The 19,153-nt window shown below is 42.6% G+C and overlaps 1 protein-coding gene across 7 annotated transcripts in view; it reads right to left on the bottom strand.

Annotated features, from left to right (window-relative positions):
* sphkap (SPHK1 interactor, AKAP domain containing) overlaps positions 1 to 19,153 on the bottom strand; it is a 98,313-nt gene that overhangs the window by 1,049 nt on the left and 78,111 nt on the right. For 3 of the 7 annotated variants that reach the window (XM_054793690.1, XM_054793692.1, XM_054793693.1), the window contains 8 exons: positions 11,092 to 11,151; positions 10,617 to 10,757; positions 10,154 to 10,424; positions 6,520 to 9,865; positions 4,488 to 4,640; positions 3,173 to 3,256; positions 1,301 to 1,350; positions 13 to 200 (listed from right to left, as the gene is read on the bottom strand). In XM_054793690.1, the coding sequence (XP_054649665.1) occupies positions 13 to 200; positions 1,301 to 1,350; positions 3,173 to 3,256; positions 4,488 to 4,640; positions 6,520 to 9,865; positions 10,154 to 10,424; positions 10,617 to 10,757; positions 11,092 to 11,151 (4,293 nt within the window). Of the gene's footprint in view, positions 1 to 12; positions 3,257 to 4,487; positions 4,641 to 6,519; positions 9,866 to 10,153; positions 10,425 to 10,616; positions 10,758 to 11,091; positions 11,152 to 19,153 lie in introns of those variants that run through there. The other 4 variants (XM_054793694.1, XR_008573107.1, XM_054793695.1 and 1 more) reach the window with 4 other exon arrangements.

Below are 19,153 nucleotides of genomic sequence, written 5' to 3'. Positions count from 1 at the left end.
CGTTGTTTCCACCTTGGCAATCCTCTTCTCTCTAGACTTCTTGAAGTAGAGTGCTGGAAGGCCCAGCTCGGATGCAGCGATCAACTGCAGAGCCACAATCACCTCAGAGTCCACACATTCTGCTTCGAGGTCACAGTTTACCACCAGGAGGTCCCTCAAAGGACCACCACCTCCTGCTGCTGTCCTAGATAAGCTGCTTTCTGAAAGGTAAATGAATAGAAATTAAATAAATTCACTCGTCCTTCGCTACATCGCGGTTTGAACATCGCTCTATTGCGGTTTTTCAAAAATTAATGATCGCTGTTTGTGGTTTATAGTAAAACGAATATGCATATTTACGAACAGCGGCAGGAGAGTAGTATTCTACACTGGTCACTAGGTGGCAGCAACGTTGCACTGAGACAAAAGCCACCAGGAAGTACACTCATTTATCTTATCTCTTAAGAGGGCATATTTTCTATTATGGCAACTATCCTGGGTAATAAGTGTAAAGGTGACTAGAGGTGTTATTTCATGTCTACAGGGTGCTAATAAATGTTCAATCATGGATTTAGAAGGTCATACACAGGTTTTCTGTCCATTTATTAATATTGAATCATATTTTGCAGAAATTCTTTTGTGACCTCTTGGATGAGTCGGAACTGCACCCTTTGGGGTAATTTTGGTTGGGTGGCCACTCCTGGGAAGGTTCACCACTGTTCCATGTTTTCGCCATTTGTGGATAATGGCTCTCACTGTGGTTTGCTGGAGTCCCACAGCTTTAGAAATAGCTTTATAACCTTTCCAGACCGATAGATCTCAATTATTCCCAGTTATGTTTTAAAAAGGGTGCAATCACTTTTTTACACAGGGCCTTTTACTTTTGGATTTTTTTCTCCCTTAACAAATTTAATAAAAAAAATGCATTTTGTGTTCAGTTGTCATTGACTAATACATTTGTCTGCTGGTCTGAACCATTTAAGTGTGACAGACATGGGGGGCAGGGGGGCAAACACTTGACATTAACAATTTGTTTATTGGTGTGATGGCGCTATCTGCAAGGGAAAAGGACTGCTGCAGCAATGAATGCAGCGGACGCCGCTGTCTCACAAGTCAATTCACTCATTTGCCAGCACCTTGACAACACATGGTGTTGTGTAACTGCACGATTTGTAGTACAACACTGCATCGCATAGGCTTGCAATTGATTAACGTGTAAAACAAAACTTAAAATGTGTTTAATAAATGCTATAATGACTTGTAGGGTTTTATAAAGTGTACTTGGAGAGCAAAGAGGGTTGAAAAAGATCACAGCACTTACGAAAGTGACTCTTCTTGGTTGTTGCTTGATTGACTTTGTCTGATGCTTCACTGTGAAGAAACACACCAGCTGAAGTCAACATGGCTTACAGCGAAGTTTTGTTGTTCCCCTCAACAGCAGCTTGTTATTTAGGTGCAGTTTAGTGAAGGCAATGAAGCCTAGCATGACCTAGAAATTACCACTCTTAAACATTGCGTACAAAAGACAACATCTACTGCCAAAATTCTCAAAAAATTAACTTGAGACTCTGATGGCGTTGATACCAGGGATGCTCCAATCAGGGTTTTATGCTGCCGATACCGATCATGAGTGAAATCGGCCGATACTGATCACATGGATTATTAACAAAATGTTCTATTTATTTATGATGAGTGCTATTGACCAGGGGTGCGGTCAGGACAGTTCCAAGGTCCCGCGAGGTAAGTTTTGAGGCATGTGCTGGCGGTTGAATTCCTCAAGGCAGACATATTTGTTTTTGTTTTGGCACGCCTGCGCAGTGTGAAGGAAAGTGGGAGGAGGAAGCTACCCAGGACACTACACTGCATGCGGTGATCGGTGTTGATTGGCATTTATCGGCATATTTTTCAAGGAAATTGGCTGATACTGAACAGTGGCCAATCGATTGGAGCATCTCTAGTCGATACATTACAGCACATCAAAGCAAACCCTTGATATCGTTCATAAAGGATGGCATCACAACAATGAAAATGGATGCGCACTAAGGCTTGTCAATTTGTGGGGTTGCAACCACATGACCTACAGGCAGTTTGGGCCCTTCCGATGTTTGGGTCGGGGGGGGTGCAAACATGTCAATACGACCACATGCACACTCAATATCTTTGTGCAACAATTGTCAGATTAAAATGAGTTAAATTTAAAAAAATTAATAATCTAATTGAGTGAGTGGGCATGGTGTGTTGCATAAAGACAAGAAATAGTTGAAAACAAGGCAATCAAACAGCGGTGAAAGCTTATCTCTTTCCTCATCAGACAATGAATGTAGCAGATGAAAATAGCGCTTCTAACGTCTGTCTTTGTGTTCTTACACTACGTCAGTCTACATGAACACATTCTTCTATGTCCTCCATCGTACTGCTGTGCTGTTTTTCCATGGGGGTGTAACGTGTGAACGTTTATTTGATGTAAACGATGCAATTGCGACCCTGTGATGTTGCTTCTCAGTCGCCTGCAGTTGACATGTGCGGTCCATATTTGCTACTAGATTGAATGGCTCTGCCAGAACAAAGGTTTATTTCTGGAAATACAAACAGGTGAAGGTGTGTGATCTCGTAGTCCAGGGTTGGGTTCCACTTGATGGGACAGACCGACAGGTTCAGTAGCCACCTTTCTCTGCGTTTTTTGGTTGTTTTACTCTTCATCATGGACTATCTTAGTAACTTTTTCAGAAATCCCTACTTGAACTATTTCCACATGCAGGAAGAGAGCATGTATGTGGCATTTTCGCTGTAACTTCACTAGATGTCTACCTACGAATATGCTTGTTTGACCCCCAAGTCGGATGTGACGTCACGGTGACCCATCACATGTCCTCCAGGGGCAATGCCAGAAGGCACTGACTTGCTGTTTAGTAAGTTTTACAATTTTCTGGAAGTACCATGGCATCATTGCTTTTCTTTATTTCATATTCACACAAAACGTTAAGCATTACGATTTGAGTAAAACAAAAAAATCAAAATAGAGTAAAAAGATAGCAACTGTTCAATTATTTGACTGCTTGATAGTTCATGATATTGCCATGATATGTTTAGTCCTGCTGCGTGTCAGTCACAAAAGACACTCCTGTCATTAGGCGTGTCAAAAAGGCAGATACTGTCACATGGTTCTGTATCGGGGTGAAAAACTGACAGTTACCCAATTATTGTGCTATGAGATGGCACATCAGGAAAAGCATCTACGTCTGCCAGGCCTAGACTTGACCCGCTGCTGGTCCCATTCCTGTGAAGCATTACAGAAAACAACAAAAAATCCTTTACACTGTGCTCCCACACATCTAAACTAATCACTGACTTCAGCACTTCAGCAAGTGCAGGGATTGAGATCATGTTATACATTTCTGCAGATCCACATGCATAGAGCAGCTGAGCTGGTGATGCTAGTCTTGTGCCAGTCTTGGCTGTCTTTGTGGGATTAGTGGACAAGCCAGGCTGGTAACTAGGGGTGTCCCGATCCACTATTGATATCCGATAGTGATCCGATATTAAAAAAAAACAAAATACTGTATTATATCCGCCTGTTTGTAAAATTTCCGATATCAGCACTCTGACGCAAGCAGTCCATTTGAAAAAGACATCGCAGCCGAGTGCAAAACCCGCCGTGCACAAGTTCTCCAAAACAGGGGAAGTTCAACCCCATCGCACATCCGAAGCAGCACCACAGAAAACAGCAGGAGGATTCTCGCAAAGCCACATAGAAACAAACCTCCGGAGCCCGCAAAAACCTACATGGTCCGAAACATCTGTAAATAAGTTTTTCTCATACCATACTGACTATTGTTCTCTGCTTGAGTAATATAACTTAATCAAGCCTTTTCTAACATTCCACACTACAAAATCGCCCAGAAAAGTATGTATGATTTATGCCGATATCAGATCGGATTGATTTCGGTATCGGCCGATACTGAAGGCTGCAATATTGGTATTAGAAGTGAAAAAGTTGTATCGGGACAGCCCTGCTAACCATGCCTTTTTGTCCACATGTTTGGTGATGAAGTATTAAATTGACATGTTGATGATGTTGCAAGGAGCAGTGGGTGGTATGATGATGCAGACAACTACCTTCACAGTTAAGCAGAAGTATAAGAATACACTTTCCCACGAAACACATGGAGTGCCTCTCAAGCCAGGGAAGAGCAGTGATTGGACTGTTTGCTGAAGGAGGACATTGTAGTCAGTCAATTGACCACGAGGCTTTTGGTTTGAGAAATCATACGCACTTCTGCAACTACAGGGCGGGACTTGAGCATAGGCTGTAGCTGGGTCTTTGTTGAGCTTGCCCTCTGCCATACACTGCCCTATCTGGCCTGAAATTATCAGCAACAGCAGCAGCAGCAGGGAGCAAATTGGCATTGGCACAGGAGCTAAGGTGTCAGCAGCAATGGGCCAATGAGAGTGAGGTGAGCGTGGGAGCAGCAGCCTCGAGCATTTATCATGGAGCAACGGTTACTGACCCCTCACTCAGCTGGATAAAGCTACTGGTCTCCTCAGGGGGGTCGTCCTCCGTGTTTACATGGGACCAGCTTCCCATGCTCTCTTCACTGCTAGCGCTCATTGAACGCTTGTTCCTCTTCACTAGTGCCGCCGCAGCTGGCCTGTCCCTTTCACTGCGGGGAGAGCAAGATTGTGCGAGAGACCATGGAGTATTTACCGCTGCAAAAAGTGATTGGTGTTCCAGTGTGTTTTCAAATATCACCACACAGGATGGTAGCTAAAACCATCAGCATATTCAACGCATGGAGAAACATCAGCATTTCTCAAGGGTATGTTTGTATTTTTGGAAAATTGATCAATCATGGTCATAATTAGATTCAGTGAGGCTTCCATGCTTGACAGTGCCAGAAAGAATTAAGGTATTATTGACTATCCCAGCAAATGAGTGCCCCTCTTACATGAGGGACAAATACATTTCAGTTGGACAATTACATAAACTCATCATTTATTTTGGTCCCTAATGATTTATTTTCCAGGCTGGAAAGATTATACAACATAACATCTTCAGTTTTTAAACAATTGGATGCCATCCATTCATCTTCTGTACCGCTTGTCCTCATTAGAGTTGTGGGTAAGCTGGAACCTATCCCAGCTGACTTTGGGCGAGAGGTGAGGTACAGCCTGGACTGTTTGCAAGTCCAGTCAATCCCAGGACACATGTAAGACAACAACCGTTCACACTCACAATCACACCAATGGCCAATTTCAAGTCTCCAATTAGTTTTTGGATTGTTCTAGGTTTTCTAAGGTGGGAGGAAGCCAGAGGACCCAGAGAAAAACCACGCAAGCACAGGGAGGACATGCAACCTTCAAACAGACATGTTCCAATGGAGATTCTAGGGCAGTTCTCCAGACTGAGAGACTGACTGTGCCGCAGTGATGGAAAGTCAAAGCTAACAAATGAACTACTGAAGGTGTCGGTAGAACCTGTGAAGTCATTGACCCAGGTCATTGTATTCTCAGGGCATTCAATCGATCGTAACTGGACTGTTCAGTCATAGAGTCCTAGTCCTAGTGTTGGTAGAAGGGCTTTCAAACTATCACTCATCGTCAAAACCAATCATGAAGAAGAAGACCTTTACACCACCTACACTACGAATGCTAAAGCTAACGAGACACACAGAGATAAGCAAAAGCACATGATTTCTACATGTAGTTAATTCACTTTGTGCAGGCACACTAAAGGGAAAAGGCTCAAGTTGCAACTCAGCTTCAACTGTGCGACATCAGAGTCGCAGCCGAGTGAATTTATGACACGCCAGTAATCGATTTAATGGTTGCGTGACCGGTTGAGAGCAGCTAATCACTCCCCAGTCCTCTCTGTACACTGCATTACGTGAAATTGGCCCTGATTCAAAAAAGTTTGCCAACTCAGAATCAAGCTAGAAAGGGATGAATTGACAATGTATGCCCATCTTTACTTATTAGTAACAGTCATGAATACAGTATGGTGGTCTAAGACAGTACTGTGCTTGCAACTGTACATTGATACCTTTTTGTGTATACCTCCATTCCATGTTCATTTTGAGATGCTACACAAAGTACAGCGACTGCCTTCATTCACTTAATTTTTTTTCTGCCTGTGCTCCATTTCCTCTACTACAAGGCCAGTCGAAAACATTCAAGATATTCTGGCATATCATTGTTCTTGGCACTTTGTCCTTGTGTCTCACAGCATGCCATGGTTTGCATGAACCTACTGCAAATTGTATATTCACTTAAATGAAGTCCATTCAACACACATTTTAAATACAAAATGTCTTGTACAAGTCAAAGTAGTCTCGAATTGTGTCTCAACTGTTTGCCAATTAATTAATGTAATTTGTAAAAATGTCTTCACACATAGCACAGCATATACCAAAGTGTGAGTCACACCTTCTCAAAACGTTTGCAAACCAATAGACTGCCAGGTTTTAGAATAGATTATCAGTGTGTTTGCCATTGGTAAATAGCCAAAACCAATGCCAAAAGTGGCTTACATATTCACCGTACCTGTTGCCGTTGTTGGCTGAAGACCTCTCAGTCTGCTTGGTAGTTGGAATTTCTACTGCTCGTTCTGGAGGTCCATCTCTCTTTTCAAGGCTTAGGGAAGCCTCATTATCCTTCTTATCCCCCTCAATATGGATCACTGGCACATCCCTGTGACCTCTTCTGCGTTGTGTACCGCTGTCACTCATCCCCAATACCATTTGTTCATGACTTGACCAGCTACGATTACAATTCAAATGGGATTGTTTGAACCCCATTCTTCTCTCACCAACAGGTATGTGTTTCTGTGAGTCCCCCGACACATCTTGCTGAACTCCAGCAGATGATTTGCCGATATCGACAATGTCAGCTGCCAGGCGATTGGCAAACTGCTGCACATGAGGCTGGGAGTCGCCTGCAGCTTCCAGGTCATCCTCTGGATCCGCAATGATCTTGTTCTTCCGCATCAAGGACTCAATAGAGCTGGACCAGGTCTCATGAATAAGCATATCAGTGATCTGGTCAGTCTTGCCTCTTTGATAGAGGCACGAGTCTGACTTACACAGTCCTGTCGCTGACACCGAGTTGCTTGGATAGATATTCAAAGTGTCTCCATGCGCGTTTCGCGCAAATCCATCAAATGAATTAGCTTTAATGGGTGAGTTAACTGTCAGTCTTGAATCCGAAGAGCGCCTGTCAGGGACTGAGGACTGTCGTATACAAAAGGGTGTCCGGGGAGATGGGGGAAACAAGCTGTTGCTCCACTCTTTAGTCTTAGCAATGCCATGCTCTTTGTTTTCCTTATCCATGTCCCGTAGCATAAACCTGTAGAACTCCTCCGTTATGCTCTCTGTGCTAGATTGTTTGGACAAGCAGGTTGCAGATCTGACATTTAGGTGACCATTCTTCTTAGATGCAGCCTGTTGTACAGCTGCAGCCAAAATGTTACTGGCATTTTTCCCAGCATAGTAGTCCAGAAGAAGGTCAAAGCCCCTGCCCTCAGTCTCCATCTGGTTTACCATGAACCGTGAAAATTCATCTGTGATGCTCTCACAACTTGACTGCTTGGAGATTGAGCTACCACGACTTAGGTTCTGACCTAAACGACTGCCAGGCCCCAGGGTGTTTGGTGTGCCTGAGGGGTCGCCATCTTCTTCTGGAATGCTTTCATAACTTGATGCCTTCCCACGGCTCCACCTCTCACACTGCAACCTGCTTCGTGCCTGGCTTACTTTGGAAGTGTCCACAACATTAAGCTCAGGGCAGTTCATGATCCTGGCAGTGACTTCCGAGGCAAAGAGGGCAAATGGGTCCTGTGGTTCATCAGGGTTCACTGACTCATCCACCACACGGTTCACCAGTCGTTCCATTAACTCTGGTTGCTCCTCTGTTTTCTTTTTTATCTCACTGAGGCGTGGCGCTCGATGTTTTTTTGATGATGCATTGTTGCTCTGACCCTCTTTCCTTCTGAGTACCGTTCGACAAGCAGGAATTAAGTAGTCCTCTGGGCCCTCTGTAAATGTCCCTTTTAGGGCACAGAACCAGGGCTGTTTCCCAGTTGAATTCTCCAGACATATGGCTGCTAGCTCTGTGGCCATTGACACCACTGTAGCAGCTAAGTCGTCAGCATAGCACGTTATAGGTGTCCTGGTCTCTGAGTCCATTCTCCAAGAGAACAGTGAACTGCAGGAGTTGAGTGAAGACTGGGGGGTAAGGGAAGCTTGTCTGCTTTCACTTCCTGTCATTGATCGCCCCCGTCTATCTGTGCCATGAACTGGGATTTCATTCAAAGGCACCCTGACGGCAGAGTTGTCTTGTTGGTTTTGGTGGTAGTCTTTTGTATGAATGGCGCTCTTTAACTGACTTTGTCCACAAGATGAGTTCTGCTGCTGTTGCTCTTTGTTATACTCTGCATTGTAAGATCCACTGAGATCACGCTCTGCAGCCAAATTTGTTGACTTCAGTCCAGGAACCATGGTAAGCCTATCTGTGCTGTGACGCATTCCACTATGTTTGGCACTGTTAGTGGATTGCCGGTAACTAGCCAAGGACTGTAATTGACTTATGTCATTGCTGTCCATTGCGGTAGCATGTTCCTGAGCGCATTTATCAAAGTCTTGTTGTGTCTCAAATGGCCCTTTTTCATGTCTGGAAATGTGACTAATCTTCTTCTGTGCCACGCAAAGAATTTCAAACAGTAAATTGTTTACACTGTCCTGCAGAAGAACTTGGAGGCTTGGTGCATCTTTCTCAGTGCCCTCCAGCTCTTTGTTCTTTTTTGCTATTTCTAAAGCATGTTTGAAAAGACTGTCGGCCACCTCATTAATTAAGTCACCAACTTCCCTTTCGTCTGTGTAGGATTTTTTTGGACAAGTGATACCATCAACTATCTTGTTATGTGTGGACTCCAAGAGGTCAGCTACACTCTTGTAGCCATGTGGAGAAGTCAGCACCTCAGCTGCTTCCCTGTGAAGGACCTCAGCAATGTTTGCACGAAACGCGTCAACACTGGTGCCTTCTGCAACACTACAGTGTAGTGTGAAGGCTGCAGACGTTTGGGCAGCAGACATCAAACCCTGAGACGCAGTGTAGACTTCATTTAAATCGGCTTCACAATCCCCATCCTCTACTGATTTCTCTGTAAGCTCCACGGCTGCCACGGCACCAGCAACCTGTGCTATACCACACACAGCTGAGGAGAAGGAGTAGTCCACTTTCTCTTGTGGTTCCTGAAGCTCCTCCTCCATTTCTTCTTCTGAAGTTGAATCCAAGGCGAGGTGTTCCGTTAACTGTGGAGACGTTATTGTTCCAATAACATTGGCAGCACAGGCCAAAGCCACCTCTACAGGCTTGGATGGGTGTCCTCCATTGTGGTGAGTAATGTAAGCCTTTTTCTCCTTTTCTGGCATCTCCCTGTCTTTGGTAGTGTTATCCTGCTCAGACGCATTTGGCACTTGAGTCTCTGGCCACTCTGCTGTTCCATCTGCACTGTCTGGGCTTTGGACTATGACAATTTTGGGGAGTTCGAATGAACAGGTGCGTTGTTGGTAAGACTGTTTTGTTTGTGAGAGAGCAGTTTTGGAGGGGCATCTAGACTGTGACACGCTGACCGCGGCCTCAGAAACAAAGGAGGTTTCATCTTGAGAGAGCCGTATGAAGGCATCTTGCAGCACTGACTCTGCCAGATTAGTGGCGTAGTGACCAGCCGATTCCTTTGTGTGCTGACTGATCCGCTGATGCGTTTCTCTTTTCACTTCCGCATCGTCTCTGATCTGATTATGGGCCAGCTGTCTCCTCTGACTTGTGACACTAGCACTATGTTTGTGTAGAACGTCCACCAAGCTCTCTGCCCGATCACCAACCTCAGGCTCTGCGGAGAAATAGACAGAAAGATAGAGAATGGGGAAATGACCAGAAGCTATGTCCAATGTAAGATTAAGAATGGTACTATTTGAACAACAACATTATGGCCACTAGCACAATGTAATCTTTTAATTGACGCATCGAGATCATGGAGAGATGTTACAAATCTAATACCCCCAGAGCAATTTATTATAACCAAGCTATAATAGAGGATCATAGCGTTAATCAAAATGTACCTAATCTGGTGGCAAGTCAATGTGTTTCCCTTCTGAAGATATAGCTCCACTTGATTTACCATTTCTCAAGCCATCATCCTCGCTGTCATCTCCTAGGTGTTCTGAGGCTGTCAGGAAATCTTCCTCGATGGATGAAACTGAACGATTTGTGTCATCGTCAAGCCGTTGTCCAGTTGTTCGTCCTTGCTGATGCCGTCGTTCCTTTCCCCACTGCAGACCTACCAGGAACCTGTTGATCTCAAAGATGATTCTGTTGGGCTGGATGTAGCGTCTTTGCCCTGAACGCTGATATAGGCACACGCCTGTACTTCTCTGCTGCTGTTGAAGGCCCTGAACAAGATACATACAGTACAGTATACTACGCTACCTTACTAAATACGTCAAAACTCTCCAGATGTTCAGAAATTCAAATAAATGCCCAGCTTTCAGTGGAGTTTTTAATTTTTAGATTTTTGTTCTATTGCAGATCATTGCTCTAGTAAAAATATTTAAAAGGCCATAAAGACACCACTGTAAAGTCACCTGAGAGGGGGCTGGTGGGTGAGTTTGGCAAGTGTCTGCTCCTTCAAGGCCACCGAGGAAGATGATTTCATTTTCTTTTGGCTGGTGAACAGTGAGTAATTCAACAAGCTTTGGCAGGTCCGGAGACATCAATGCCAGTTTCTGTGGGGGACATAGCGAGCGCAAGAGCATACGGTGACAAAACTGAACATAATGGGTCTCTCAGTACTATCGATACAAAGACTCATATTTAGTAAACCCCTGATGATGAGATATCATCACTGATTGCCAACTACTCCCACCAGGAGCAGCTCCCAAATCAGCACATTACACAAACAAATCAACCATGTAATTCTACATAATGACCTGGTGTCCATGGCAACCATGTCGACGTTATGTGAAACTAATTTGGGGGATTAAAAGTGGGGGTGAAAGAGAAAAATGGGAAAATACACAGGACAGAAGAACAAGACCAAGTGTGAAAATTTTTGCTCACCTTTATACTTTTGTCATCACAACAGTCTGTTTTCTGAGGGTCCAGATTCACAAAACAGATCTGAGAGGGACACAAATGGAAACAAGCTAAGAAATCAAAACTGTGACTGAAAACGACTGAATAAATGCAGTGGACTTTATCATTGGACTTTAACATTGTCTTTGCAGTGGATTCCACTGAAGAGTCCCCTTAATAGGATGCAGGATTGTTTATTATGAGTGTTGACACAGCAGTTACATCAGAGACAGGACCAAACCTTTCCAATTGCAAACCGTAACAGTGAACTGCTAATACACATTGGACAAAAAACAGCATCCACTGTCCTGTTATGTTGCACCAGGAGTTTAACTGACTGCTATCAGGAGAGAAACTCTTGTAATCGGTGTGTGGCTTCACAGTTAAGACCATTCATTGATATCTAAAGCCTTGTTCTTCTGAGAGCGCACATTGTTGTTGCACACGACCATCAATTTGTTATTACGTTTCAAATTGTGTAGGGCGCTATGAGTTCTGCATTTCTGCAGGTTGACATCCCATTGGAAAAGTTAGCCAGGCTACATCCATTTCTCAATTACTGGGCAATTACTTCTATGATCACACAACATTTATGGCTTTGATGAGACGCTATTAGTGCTGCCGCGACTTAGTCAATGTAATCGACCATGAAAATTAGCCAAAGGCAATCGTTTTACTGTTGACCAGCCACATCTGTGCGTTGGCGCTACACATTGTGACTCTGACTACAGGCAGACAAAAGCAACACAGAAGAACGAGTGGAAAATATGAGGAAATAAGAAAGAAATGAGAACTAGGGAGAGAAAGGACAGAGAAACGAGTGAAAGTTGTTGTACAGTCTTTTGTATCACTGTGGTTTCTAAACCGATGGCAAGGCTTATTCTACATGGAAGCTTCTTTATCAGCAACTTTAGCAACAACTGTAACCGTTGGGCTCACGCTCTGCAATACTTGGACAACATCAGTGCGACACTTCCAGTATCTGATAATGTCCAGCCTTCAAAATTAAAGCATACCAGTAAACTAACAAACTTTACGGAGGAAGAAGAGAGAGCCGTACCTTAGACTGATGAAATGTTCCATATCTGAATGTACTGTATTTGAATTTTAGTTGAATACCGCTCATTTAGGTAGCAGGCTAGTCCAGGCTCGGACTATGGCATAGCATGTAGATGCAAATCTAACAAAATGATTTTTTTAAAAGAGACTATTCAAAAATGAGTCGTCAGTGGCAGCACTAGAAGCTATGAATTTCAGACTGCACATGCATGGTTGGTACTCCTATGGCAACGTCCCGTGAAAAACAAACCAATACAACCCGAATTGCGGTTAAAAGTTACCGAAACCCCTTTCCCACTACCATTCCTTTGTCACAAATCCAAGAAACCACACAAAATGAGTGTTTCAGCGGGAGTATTTTTTTAAATGATATCTGCTGCTTGTCACGGCTGACAAAGCTGCTGTGAGGCACTCTCTCTCTTAAAAGGCAGGACCCTCCCTGACAAGACTTCTCTCACGAACGTCTTTGCACTCCTTTCCTATTTCCTATTTCACCCACCTTCATCTCGAGCCGCAGGTGTAATGGTCTATGATGGAGTCCTCGTGTCAGTGCAGGGGCTCTGGGACTGTTCACAAGGCTGCAGTTTCATTCTACAGCATACAGCCTCTGATCTAAGTTGGCACAGTCAAGTTAGTCCTGTGTGGCTAAATGGATGAAGCACATCTCCAGTTGCAATGGAGGAGAAATTGAATGGTGTGGTGGGGTGGGGGTCCCAGTTGAGCATGAGCGCGCAACATGAGGCACTTTGACGGGGGTGGGGGGGTGTGTCATTTCTGTGTCTCAGTCACGACATTTCTATATATGTCTTAACATCTAAAATGGTGCCATGCTTATTAAACAGCAGAGCCATGAGTCATGGAGTCTTTTCAGTGCAAAACATGCAGGTGGAATCCTGCTGTCTCTCATTTACTTCAGCCGTCACCTGCACTACCTGCTGCTACATACACCTATATATAGAATCAAACAATTACACCTTGATACACGTAGTTTGAGAAAGTTTACTTTTAACTGTTCACTGAGTCACAGCTTGAAAGCATTGTACAAACTTTTTCACTTTTCTTATTGATTCGTGTCGTACTGAGAAAGAAAGCCAGTCTTGTTTTATCTACAGTATAAATAAACGTGCAGCACCTTCCTCTCCAGGTAGCCAAAAAGCTAATCAGACAGAAAATGGGCAGAAAAGAAAGCAAAGCCTGATCAGATGACCTTATTTTCAGTTGGGACAATTAGGATTGCAAGTGAAATATTAAAGGGAAAAAAAATGAGTGAAATATTTCCCCTGGGAACTCCATGGGAAGTTTAGGGAAGACATTTTGGAAATTTTCATTTCAGGTTGGACACGTTCAACAGGAAATAATGTGAGTTAAATGGGAATTAATTGTATTTTTGTTACTACATTATTACTTATAATTCATATAAACATAACAGATGTTGGGTTTGAAATATGAATTCAATCTAATATTGAAAGATATACATCTACTTTTGCATTAGCTGGCATATTGATTAACTGTAAGTGTGCTAAAATTTAAACCAGAATAAATATAAGAAAATTATGATGCGTAATTAAATTCCCTTAAAAGACAAACCAGAAATTTTACACATTTGTTTATCCCGTTAATTCAAGTAAATTATTCTCATGACAAGAACAGAATTTTATCGTCTCCCTTCTGTACTCAAACACAGCATTTTTCAATAAGTGAAAAAGTCAGTTGGTAGCTAAAAATGTATTCATTTAATCATGAATAAATAATAATGTGCCTATGACCCAACACAGGGAAACACACAAAAAGTCAATGATAAAGACTTAAAAAGTAGTGGTGTTCCACCACTGTCACAGATTGTGGGGTGTCGGTTGCCTCTTTGAAGACTTCTCTCATAAGTTGTAAAGTGCCGAAAAGTGACGACATTAAATGGCACAGGGTTGTGTCCCTTGGCGAGTAAGTATTTCGATGGGACAGCGAGGCTGACTCGGTCACAAAAAATACTCACTGCTTTTTCGCCAGAACTGTTGGCGGACTGACAAACAGCATCGCCTGATGCTAGAGCTGCAGATGAGTTGACGTGCAGGCCTGCCAGTTGCCGGATAAGACAAAAGGTCAGATCCACAGGTGGGTGCATGAAGACCATATCCACGGCCGAGTTAGGCCAGGCTGTGCTACACATTTAGCAAAAGCAAATGTAATTCCTATACCAAACAATTACTCTAAAATGGGTTTTTCCTGTGTCTGCTTTTCCTGAACTGTCACCCGTAACATTTACTTGAATACTAGGAGACTTTCTTCCTTGCCGTGTGTCCCTCATTTGCTGTTTATATCAGTTCAGTGAGTATGATGAGCACATAATAGCTGTGAAATGTCAATTTAAAGACCTGAGGTTATTCCACACCAAAAAGACAATGGGTCAGAGACCGCATTCTAAACCAGCCGTCCATGGATGGCCTTTTCTATACATGTTCTCTTTTGAATATTGTAAACATATTCATTCAATTTTGATATGCATCTGATCCAAGGTAGCCAAAATAGGTGAGGTTAAAAAGGTCATACAGCCTTCTGCCAGCACTTCAGTTCGATCTGATGTGAAAGCTTTCGTCATTTTGCATTCTCCTATCAGTCTCAAAGCGCAAGTATCAGTGCATAATGTATTAAGCCACAGCAAGCATCATGGGCCTCTGCTGGCACATGTGATAATTGAAAGAACATCTGCTTCTGTTCTGCTGACAAGAGTAGGCTACTGCAAATGTAGCATTATTTGCAGGGACAGAACAGACGTTGACACAAGACTCAGACTAGTGAACAAAAGTGAGACATGATGTAAGCTGAAAGGTAAAATGTTTAGGTCATCCCTGCTGTGGCAGGTCAGTGCCAGGAGCCACAAATAGCGGCAGGTTAAAAGTTTTTGAATCAGAATTCAAAACTATGTGTATCAACATGCAATAATAGGCAGCCTTCCAGTGACATATTGGCAGGTAGAATGTACACAGCTTGTCTAATTGTGTTCCTGGCCTTTTATCTGCACCACATTGAGAGGCAGCACTTAGTGCTATACAGTAGTGTTTTTTATTACAACGAAAGGTGCCATTTTAAGGGAAATATTTATGTAGTGCTGCTCTCGTATGATTACCTTACCCTACCTGTCATAACATCACGTCAGGTGGAGAGAAGCAAGGGAGAATAATTCATGTTTGACTTTGTAGCAAGAGCGTGAAGGTATATTTGACCACATCAAACAATGAGGGGCTCAAGGCAGTTGATCAGAGGCGTCAAGGGACATGCTCTGATTCTATCCGTTTTTTTACTAGACGTACCAGACAAGAACATTCGTGTCAGACGGTGGGTGTCAGATTGAGCAAGTGACCATACAGGCAATAGCCATAGTGCCGTTTAGACAAAAACTCTCCACGCCTTTAAAATTGCCATAAAATGATGAGTCATTTCTGAATCCTCATATCAAAGCCAGTCTAAACTGTAGGGTTTTCTGGACAAGTACTCAGCTATGGTCCATAGAGTGAGATGAGACATGAAATCAGGTAATTGTTGAAGTCGTAATGTTCCAGCACAATTATATGATGGTCAATAGGAAAGATCAGAATCAAGAAGTGAATAAAAATTGTCAATACCTACAACTGCATAGCTCCTCAGTTAATAAAAAGAAAACAAGAAACTGGTCTAAGATGCTGCCAAGAGGCGTACAGCAACATTCCAACCACATGTGGAGGTTATTATGCAAAATATGTATGGTTTGGGCGAGAGGCGGGGTACACCCTGGACTGGTGGGCCAGTTAATCACAGGACATATACTTTCTAATGAGAAGTCCTGGTAGGGAGGAAATTGGAATGATGGATTGAGGCAATCAACCACAGGATGTTTTGACTTGGTGACAGATTTTATTGTACTGAAATGATCATTTGTGTTGCCTTAATTGCCCCTTATATTACCAAATGTGCTTCTTTAATCCCCTTAAGTCTTAAGAATTATGTAATGCGTCATGCAGTGGAACACGGTAGTAACTGAGCTTGACATGGTTCTACTTCTATTGATGTTGTTCCACTGCCAAAACCAGGAACTATAAAGGATTCTAGAACCTGGTCAGTCAAGCATGTGGACAGTGTGTCCCAAAAAAGCAAGCAATGTACAACTGTCCTGAGGTATTATGCATGACATTTTCTTGTGTCCACACACAGTGATGTGGCCAGGTTACCTTCTTTTCACTACTTTCACTATTTATAACCATTGTTTCCATGCAATATCATACCAGACCTGCCAGCCTTGAAGAATACAGGATATACATAGACTGTATATAGAATTTTTCTTGTGACATTATGACGTTTGCTTTATTTTTCCCAGTTTTGCTGTTTTTTTATTTAATTTTATATCTACAATGTGCAGCAGGCCAATAAAAAAAAAGAGCAATGTGTCACAAATGGCCATTGGGCCACACTTTGGACCCCCCTGCTTTTATAGTAAAGGAGCTTTTTTGGCTTGTCAGAAGAAAAGTGCGACATTATCTCATGTTTTTAAACCTTTTTTAACAACGGAACATGAAGTTATTGCCTTGCGGGTGTTGGTTTAATTTTGTGCAGCGATACAAGCGCATGCGTGTGACTTCCCACGCTCACGGGCGATTAAAAAAAAGACAAACATTCATGATGGTTCCTGGTTTCCATGTAAACGGGCGCTGATTTGACAGATAATGTACATGTCATTGTACATCCGATTTATCACTGTATTGATAAGGCCTGTCACGATAACACATTTTGCTGAACAATAATTGTCGTACAAATGATTGCCGATAAATTATATTATTGTCAACTTTATTTTCAGACCATTTTTTCATTCATGTAATGATAATGTATGGCATAATAACGCGTTCACCATATAAAAAGCAATAATTGAATACATAATAATTAATAAGAGCATTTAACATTGTCATTGGAATGTCACGAGTTTTTAAATAAATACATGAAACAAACAACATAATAAATTACGGTAAACAAAAAAACCCCAATTAAAATAAAATGGACTCAGTCTCTTCTAGCAAAAATTGCACTTAAATAAAATCACAGTCACAACCAAATACAAGAAAAAATTGACTTCTGTGAGGAAAAAAAAAAACACTCCAATAAAAACAGTACACGACAATAAAAAAAAATGGAGTATCAAGTCTCTGTAAACAAAACTGCACTTCATGAACATTGGCTATTATTGCTTAACAGGAAGGTAAATTAATGAGGCTATGGGGTGATGCCTGCTGTTGTGTGGCGTCACACGGGACACAGTGGGGCTAAATAATGCAAGCATATTTAAGGGTCAAAATGTGTGTCGTGTACAAAAAATGTGTACATGTTGGCAGGTCTGTCATATACACAGACTTGGAACGCAAATTAATGAAGCTACAGGGGGTGATGCCTGCTGTTGCGTGGTGTCACACGGGACCAAATAATGCAAGCATATTTAAAGGTCAAAATGTGTGCCGTGTACAAAAAATGTGTACATGTCGGCACGTCTGTCATATGCACAGACTTGGTTAATATACAAAACCATTTCTAAACATTTCAGTCTGCTCGTTCCAGCTCAGGAGCCTCTCTCTGCCGCTACACATTACTCTGATACTCCCACACACAGCTGCTGTTCTTGTTCCTTCAGACTACGTTTTGCTTTTATTGTGGCTCCTATTTTGCCTCAAATTGACTCCTGTATTTATTGTGCACTTGTGATAGGCATTTATGTCTTCTTGGAGCTCGGATATAAAACTATGGCCACATGAAATCAGTACTGCAGCTTTTGGCAGCTGGTGAAAACAATTAGAGGAGACGAGAGCATGACAAGCCTGACATTTATTTATTTTTTTAAACAGACTTATTTATGGGCTTCAACAGTCAAAGCCAATTTTCGTTGTTTTCTTCCTCCTCCTGCATGTGCTATGGCTGCCTTCTTCGTGTCCTAGATTTAGAAAATTGTGATCTCCACCAATATAAACCACTACTGCTATTGAAAATATACAGGGCAGTGTTGAAAATGGGGGAAAAATACAATTCATCCCTAGTGTTTTAACAGTCAGTGTAAGTGCACACGTGCACACACGGACGCGCATGGTTTCAAAAGCAGCTGAAGCTTTCTGATTAGTGGTCGACCAATTATCGTCCGGGCCGATAACCAGGGCCAATATTTGCAATTTTTATGTATATCGGTATCAGCCTTTATTTAAATCCATTTAAAACTAGGCTCAGACGCACCTCTCTCTCTCCTGTCGGCTGACACTTCTGTCTCCTGCATTGCTCCACCCACGGCGCCATCTGATTGGTTAAGCAAGCCACAGCACGCGTTAGTGGCAGAGCCAATCTGAAGCGGATGCTGTCCCCCCCACACACACACACATACACGGCCGAGAGGAAGTTGTCTCATGTGGAGAACATCCGGAGAGCAAACACGCATGTCAAGGTAAATGCAGAAAACTGTCTCGAAATTGTAACAACCATCCCAGTGCTCTACATCTCACAACTACTACTAACGTTACTGACGTGAGCTGCAATATAACGCAAGAGTATAGTAAACATTAGCGGCAGCTCTGCTAGCTCGTAGTACCTCAAACATGTCTGTGAATTACTTGAAAGAAGGCTGCTGATAATGTTGACAGACATTTAATTTTCCTGTCATACACAATTTCCTATTAATTACATGAATTCCCCATATAATCCCATCAATCCCAAGTAAAGGTTTTCCCACTTGCATATTCCTAATTAAGATACAAATACCTGCATAGATTTTAAAATCATATATGCATGACCAGAGCTCCTACTGTTCTTCTTAGGATCTACCTTTGAATGAGTAAACAATGTGAGCAACCCCTTGAACTCACATGCAATTAATGCTTTGCAGTGATTTACTCATAGCCCAAAGCTAAAGCCAACATCAATAAGCTGTCCCCCGCTCCCCCCACGCACCTCCTATACAAACATTAAAACATTACATGAGTGTTTGAGCATATTT

The sequence above is a fragment of the Dunckerocampus dactyliophorus genome, chromosome 12 (genome assembly GCF_027744805.1).
Source record: "Dunckerocampus dactyliophorus isolate RoL2022-P2 chromosome 12, RoL_Ddac_1.1, whole genome shotgun sequence".
Lineage (NCBI taxonomy): Eukaryota > Metazoa > Chordata > Actinopteri > Syngnathiformes > Syngnathidae > Dunckerocampus > Dunckerocampus dactyliophorus.
Note: the sequence above shows the minus strand (reverse complement) of the source record. Positions and strands in the feature narration are given on the sequence as shown.